The sequence below is a fragment of the Cuculus canorus genome, chromosome 11 (genome assembly GCF_017976375.1).
Source record: "Cuculus canorus isolate bCucCan1 chromosome 11, bCucCan1.pri, whole genome shotgun sequence".
Lineage (NCBI taxonomy): Eukaryota > Metazoa > Chordata > Aves > Cuculiformes > Cuculidae > Cuculus > Cuculus canorus.
In genome coordinates this window covers 9,848,937-9,855,865 of record NC_071411.1, presented here as the reverse complement: position 1 = coordinate 9,855,865, position 6,929 = coordinate 9,848,937, and the positions used below count along the sequence as shown (strand labels likewise).

General features: G+C 46.5%; 2 protein-coding genes across 5 annotated transcripts in view; one reads left to right on the top strand and one right to left on the bottom strand.

Moving 5' to 3' along the window:
• Positions 1-290: 290 nt before the first annotated feature.
• On the bottom strand, positions 291-5,233 carry MBD4 (methyl-CpG binding domain 4, DNA glycosylase). Of its 2 annotated transcripts, XM_054076674.1 has the most exons (7): positions 5,109-5,233; positions 3,981-4,828; positions 3,333-3,407; positions 2,586-2,720; positions 2,209-2,358; positions 1,441-1,544; positions 495-831 (listed from the first exon to the last, which is right to left on the bottom strand). In XM_054076674.1, exons 1-7 carry the CDS (start codon positions 5,120-5,122, stop codon positions 754-756), a joined length of 1,404 nt encoding a protein of 467 aa, XP_053932649.1. In that variant the 5' UTR covers positions 5,123-5,233; the 3' UTR covers positions 495-753. The 2 variants fall into 2 exon arrangements, with proteins under 2 accessions (XP_053932650.1, XP_053932649.1); XM_054076675.1 differs by lacking the exon at positions 3,333-3,407 and having other exon boundaries at positions 291-831.
• A 191-nt stretch (positions 5,234-5,424) lies between these two features.
• IFT122 (intraflagellar transport 122) overlaps positions 5,425-6,929 on the top strand; it is a 32,775-nt gene continuing 31,270 nt past the window's right edge. Inside the window, exons 1-2 of one of the 3 annotated variants that reach the window (XM_054076884.1) lie at positions 5,425-5,570; positions 6,239-6,305. In XM_054076884.1, the coding sequence (XP_053932859.1) occupies positions 5,530-5,570; positions 6,239-6,305 (108 nt within the window). In that variant the 5' untranslated portion in view covers positions 5,425-5,529. Of the gene's footprint in view, positions 5,571-5,845; positions 6,306-6,929 lie in introns of those variants that run through there. The other 2 variants (XR_008451730.1, XM_054076883.1) reach the window with 2 other exon arrangements.

Genomic DNA, 6,929 nt, shown 5'->3' with positions numbered 1-6,929 from the left:
ATTTTAATCCAATTTTCCTTGTGTTAGATCCAAATATAAGCTGCATAAAATGGCTATGTCTGTCATTATTATACATTATTTACATTAAAAATGCCAACTTGACAAGCTGTCTTAAGACTTAATATGTAGACCATCACTGCAATATCTAAACACTTTTTAAATGAAGTAACAAAGAAATTTGTGCTTTACTTCACTATATTTTTTCCCCCTCTAAAAGGTTCTCCACCAATGCAAACAGCTTGGATTGTTCAATTTTTGGCAGAGAAAGCTCTTTTCTGCTTGGGCAGCCCTGGTCTGGTAGGAGGAAGGTGGGATCATGCTGTTTGCCTCTGAGAACCTACTCTTGTACTCCTCTGGCATTCAAGATCAACTGAGAACAAAGACAGTACTTCTTAAAAAGGCATCCTAATCATTTAAGACCTGAGCAGAGATTTTGTTTTCAAAGTGCTTTTTTTCCAGAGAGCAGTGAATAACCTCCATCCAGCAGACGCAGGAAGGTGGCTGTGGTTGGAAGCGAAGCTTGCTTCCGCCAGCAAACACCAAGGGGCCCAGGGGCTGGCCCACAGCCACGAATGAAGAGATGCTACAAAAACTGGGATGTATTTATTAAAAAAATACAGAGACTTAAACATTTTATTGCAACAATGATCTGTGCTGGGTGTGTGTCACACAGACATTTAAATGAAGAACATGCTGTAGGGACACCCACTGCACAACAAGCAAGTGGGCAAGCACCGAAGGTCGTGGCTTGGCTCAGTCCAAGCTCAGCTTCTCCCGGTTCTCCCAGAGCCATGTGTGGTACACGTTTAACTTGTGGTCCTGTGGTTGCACCTGAAACACAGCAAAAGTGTTCAACAATTACTAAAATACCTTCTCTTACACCACCTCACTGCTTTTGGTGCATTTCCCAGCTCAGGACCCCTCCGTACCTTGCAGGGCGCAGTGAAATGCCGTGCCGTGGCAGAACCACAGAATACAGTGCTTGGTTGGCCCTGAAACCACCCACCCCTTCATGAACTGGGAACGGGGTCCTATGCTAGAGAGAAAAATGGTCCTCACAGCCATCTGCCATGAGAGGACTTCAGCAGAGCCGAGGCTCCACCAACACAGGTCTCAGAGGGATGCCAGGATCAGGCTGGCAGGAAATACAGGGAACCCAGTTTTTAATGGAAGCAGGAAAGAGACACTCTCACATCAGGGAAATAAGAAAAAGAACACAGCCAAAGTGGAAAATTACAGAACAAAGTCAAGGTGACTCAAGTCTTCATTTATAAATTCAGACTTGTAAAAGGTACATTCTACCTATTGAAGACGTATAAATTTCTTATTTTTAAATCCAAGGGAGTCCACAGGTACAAACCCAACACCATTAAAGGATGGACCCCTGCTGCTGGCACTGCACTGTGCACCGAGCCCTGGCAGCACAGCCACACCACACACCTCCTTCCATTCATTGACACAGAAGATTCTGTAGGAGTCATTCCCGTACTTCCCGATCCCATGCAGCTCGATAGGGTACTTCCACCGCTTGCTCAGGTACTCATCTGCAACACACAATCATGAACTTCACTGCCTGCAGGCAGGCAGGTTGCAGAAAACAACTCTGAACATAAATCCTGATTCTCTGCTGTTGTAACACATCTCCACTTTGGAACATTTTATATAAAACCCACAATTTTTAGCTATTTCCTGGAGAAAGCAGGCAATGAATCCCTATGGCGTGTATCTTAAAGACCTTTTAAAAAAAAATCACTGAGGGTTAGTTTTAATTAAATCTCTCTCCTCAGAACACACAGACGAATACTTTTATTTTAAGTATAGAAAATATCAGAATTATAGAAAAATTCCAGCTGGAAGGGCCTCCTGGAGGTCACCCGATGCAAAGCAGAGCAGAGCCACCTTGTCACAGTGCTGCAAAATACTAATTCAGTCCTGCAGATATTCGTATCTTTTTCCACTCAAAGAAGTCTCCCAGACAAAGGTCTCTTGCAGAACTCGTTATGTGTATATTATTTCATTCTCAGTTAAGACAACAAGATCAACAGCTTTGCATATGTAAAACCAACACATCCCGAAGTTGTATAAAATAAACCACCACCAATATTTGCCAAACAGAAGAGAAAGTCACAGAGCACTGTTTGAAAACAGTGCTGCCTGCCCTGCTAGTATAGTTTAGACCATTCCACAGACATGTTCTGGAAAACCTACCTGAGAACCTCACGATAGTTTTTGCTCTGAGCTCGTAGAGGCCGAGAGGTTTGAGCAGCTCTGACATTTCTTTCCAGTCTGCAGTCCTGGTTATTTCAGGAGAAGGATACTTCTTAAGGAACTCCCAGAGCACAGGAATTGCCATTTTACCTAGTGAGAGAAATCACCATGAACAGAAGACTGTGTCACCTTTTTTTATTATCAATTCATACTTTTTCTTTTTTTGAAGCAAGAGTTAAAAAGTAAAGATTTTTTTACACTAATGCATATTAATGTACATTTATTCTTTCATTAACACCATTAAAAATGGCAGCTGTTCTGACCCTATAACACCACTCCAACATTTACACAACACAAAACTGTATTACTCTATTTACCTGAAGTTTTATTGAGAAATATAGTTGCAATGAGAAGTTTCCATGGATCATGGAAAAGTGTTTCTTGGATCAAATTAAAAGGAGAACGTGGGGGCGTCCATTTTCTGAAGGCCTTCCTTCTAGGTGGACTGGGAGCTGTACACAGAGGCAACACAGAAACATTTATTGGACAGTAAAGGATGGATTTATCTATTTAAATAAAAATAATGTTTAAAAAATGAAGACCTTTTGAAGCAGATTCATCTTTGTGAGGGCACTGTCTGTGGATGGAGCAAAGGCAATTCACACAGCAATTTTACAGAACTGCCCTGGCACAGACTGCAGCAAGAGTCACAGCTATCTGAATTTGCCCGTGTTCCATCTGTTTTTGAGGAGAGAGGCCCTCCCCAGCTGCCCTCACGCTCCCGTGTAGGTACAGAGCAGCAGGCACAGGGTATGGAGTTTCCCTGACAGCGGAAACACCTCAGTGGTCTGAAGAGACCTATCAAAGCCCATTCAGCCCACCACCTCACGGCTGCCAAAAGAGGCTGCCTACTGAGGCATTTGATACCAGACTTAATGGCTGATTGCAAGCCACAGAGGTTCAAATGGGGCAAGATCTGTGCTAGTGCAATAAGCCGAGCTCTCTGATGCCACCCAAGCATGGTCAGCCTCAAAACAGAGATTTTCTGTAACATCAATTGATCCTCAGACATCCTTTTCCTGTCCCTATAAAAAAAGATTTATTTCCATAAAGAATTATTATACCTTCTCTACTGTATTTACTTGTAAAATACGGACTTGTTTTCCTCCTATCCACTTGTGTTCGTGTGATAGACTCTTCTGTAAAGAAATAATATTTTAACGTTAAAAAGAAAAAAAACCAGGTATTTTGCTGTCACATCGCATACATGCTTTGCACTTTATGTTGTGATGGAAAAGCAAGGCTTTCTTATAAGTGCACAGAACATAAATGTGCTTTAGATTCACTCCAGTACTCCTCTGTGTTTCAACTCCATGAAAAATCTTCATAAGACAATCTGTAACTTTGTCACAGTCTAAGGAAACGGGTTCAAAATACAACAAAGGATTAAATGTTGTCCACGCACTCTAGCAGGTGAAACAAGCTAAAATTAGCATTTTTTTTATGAACCAAACTGACTAACTGCAAAAATATTAGAAAAGTTAGTGTAGTGAAGGTAATGTATATGATTATATTATGCAATACAGCTACAGAGATCAGTAAAGTAAGTTCCAGTTGTGAACAAATCTGCTTTAAGTTGAATGCTGTTGGGTAAAGAAATGAGACAGTCAGATGTCAGAGCAGCCTGATCTGAAAAGGAATACTTTGCTCTTACAGTTAGGAGAACGCCCGACAGAACACAAGGATACTTCTGCTCAAAACCACACAAATACCTGGCAGAGTTTTAACTGCTGTGAAGTTTTTCTTCCCACATGGCTGCAAGACATTAGCTTCTGTTTCAGTGTCAGGTTTAAAATCCTTGTTACCTGGATTCCCTTGGTCTGTCCCTTTCCCTATTTCCAATCCATTAGTTTTTTCCTTAGATTCTACAGAAGATGCATCACTAGAACCTGTCTGCACACGTTCCTCCTTTGCTCTGCTCTCCAGCCCCCTTTGTGAGCAAGCTGTCACTGACCGGAGCTGTGTGCCTGACCGTGACCTGGAAGTTCTTAACAGAGTTTTTCCTGCATCCATAGGGTCTGCATTCTGATCACCTACGCCCTGGCGATCGGTGTCATGCCTGTCTGCCTTTCTGCAGAATTTCTTGTTCTGCATGCACTCAGTTTCCTCTTTGTTACACACTCTTCTCCGTCTCTTGTTTTGGGTGCTATCTCGACTCTTCTTTTCTAAGCTCCTTCCAGTTTTTTTATTCTGAGCATTTTTCCCACTGCACCCCTTTTGTTTGGTTCTCAGACCATCCTCTGCTTTTACGCCTTTCACGATCACATCCTTGCTTTCCGTAGTGGATGTAGCGCCCTTCGGGTGTTCACTTCCAGTCTGAATGTGTCCAACTCTTTCTTCTTCACCATTTTGTACACTGAGGCCTTGTGCTCGGCTGTGCCCATCCTCACTCTCTGAAACACCTCTCGCGGCTTTTATGTTGCACCTTTTTGCCCTGCAGCGGGTAATCCTCTGGCAAGCAGCTGTGACATCAACACCTTCTGCTTTTAGCGTTGTCTCTCCAGTTTTCTGAAAATACTCTGCAAGCGCCCTTTTCGATCTCAGCTTGTTTCTTTCAGGGCTGCAATATGAAAGAAAAGGAAATGAGCGATGACTGCTTTATCCTCTCGCTCTTTGCTTCAGAAACTGCTCCGAAACTTCAAACTCCCGCCTTCAAACCTGCTTTAAAAGCCACAGATGACAAAAGCACCTGGCAGGGTGACGTAAAGTTTCTGTGTCGGGACCCAAAAGCTTTACACAAGGAGCGTCCCCTGCGGCGCGGCGCGGCGCGGCGCGGCGCGGCCCGGCCCGGCCCCGGCCCCGGCCCCGGCCCGTCCCGTCCCACCGCGGCAGCCACCCACCCCTTCGCCGCCATCGCGGGCGGCGCGATCACGTGACTCCTTCGGTATCGCGGTCACATGATGCGCAATGGGCGTGTCGGACAAGTGGTCAAAGGTATCCTCGATCACGTGACACACAAAAGGGCGCCTCGGCCACGCGCCTCTTTCCGGTGTGGCGCGGGGGGGCATATTGGTCACGTGACGGGCCACGACGGCCTCAGTCGCGCCGTTCACGCCGGGGCTCTGTAATCACGTGACGACCGCACTCGGTCAGGTGACGCGCCGCCGCCGTTCCCGCGCATGCGCACCCGGGCGGCCCCGTGGGGCGCCCTCCGCCGGGCGGGAGGAGCCGCGGGGTCCCGTGCGCCTGCGTGTTGCCCGTGGCGGCGGCGGGGCGGGTGTCAACAGGCGGAGGAGGGGGCTGCTAGGCCCGGCCCGGGGGATGCGGGCCGCGCTCACCTGGCGCGATAAGGCCGAGCAGTGGTGAGCGGCCGGGGGGGGGGGCACGGCCCGAGGGGGGAGGCACCGGGACCCGGCTGAGCTGCGCTGCACGGCACGGCACGGCACGGCACGGCACTGCACTGCACTGCACTGCGCCGCGCCGCGCCGCGCCGGCGCTGGGACCGTAAGGCTCAGCCTGACGCGGTTCTGGGCCACTTAATTGAAACTACTTAGCGCCTAAAGGGTAGGAGCTGGTGATCCCCGAGGTCCCGCCTCCAGCCAGCGGTTCTCCTTCCCCTTGGCGGGGCAGCAGCTGGAGCCCTGCCTCCTCTTGGTCGATGCCGGTGACCCGCTACGGCAAAGCCTTTCTGAGGGTGGTTTTTACTTTCTTCGTGTTACATGTAGCCCAAGGCCATCTGCCTGCGGCTGTTTGTGTGGTTCTGCCTCCAAGGGAGCGCTTCTTCCCGGCTTCTTCCCCGTGTCTGTGCCTGGAGCCTGGATGGTGGCCAGAGCTCGGGCTTCGTCCTCACTGCAGGGAAACAATTGCGGGGGGTTCTTTCTGCTTGGGGGATTTTCTGAGGAATCAGGGATAATCTGAAATATGTGATTAACAGGTTTTGTTGTGTGACATCTTTGATGTTAAAGGGAATAGATTTTCTGCCTACTAATATGGTCTTTTCTTGGCATTTTTGTTTGTTTGTTTGTTTTAGTATTTATGATCTTGCATTCAAACCGGACGGAACTCAATTGATAATTGCTGCTGGAAATAGACTGCTGGTAGGGAAGGTTCTTTTCATCTTGCATTTACAGCTGCATGAATATGATTTCTTTCACATTAACTTATGAATGTAACCTATGAAAAATCCTTTTATCTCTGCCAGTCCAGCCCCATATCTACATATGTATTAATGCAGGCCAACTGTAAAGTGTTTTGAAGCTTTCTAATTTTTCTTACTAAGTTTTTAGGCTCTATTTCCAAACGTAATGAGATTTAAGTTACTTGCGTCATCTCATCCTCTTGCATTTCACCCAGTGGTTTGAAATCCATTAAGTTGCGTCCAAATTTACCACAATGGCATGATTATACAAGTACTGCATTGCTAAATGTTTCCTGACAATCTCTGTGAAAGGGGGAAAGAAACTCAAATTCATGTCCCTACTTTGTGAGAAAGCTTCAAGTAGAGCTTTTTGGAGTTCTCTGGGTCTGGCTGCCTGCTGCTCATCCATTAGCAAGAGCAGCTCAGGACCACACTTCTCACTGTCTCCTGTAAAATGGGGCAGAAGTAGAAACTGCAGGAATGAATGGATGGCACAATTATAGAGATGTAATTCAGAACTGCAGGACAGCAGGCTTTGTTATTTTCAGTGCTTGTGGAATGGTATATTTAGTGATGGTCCTTT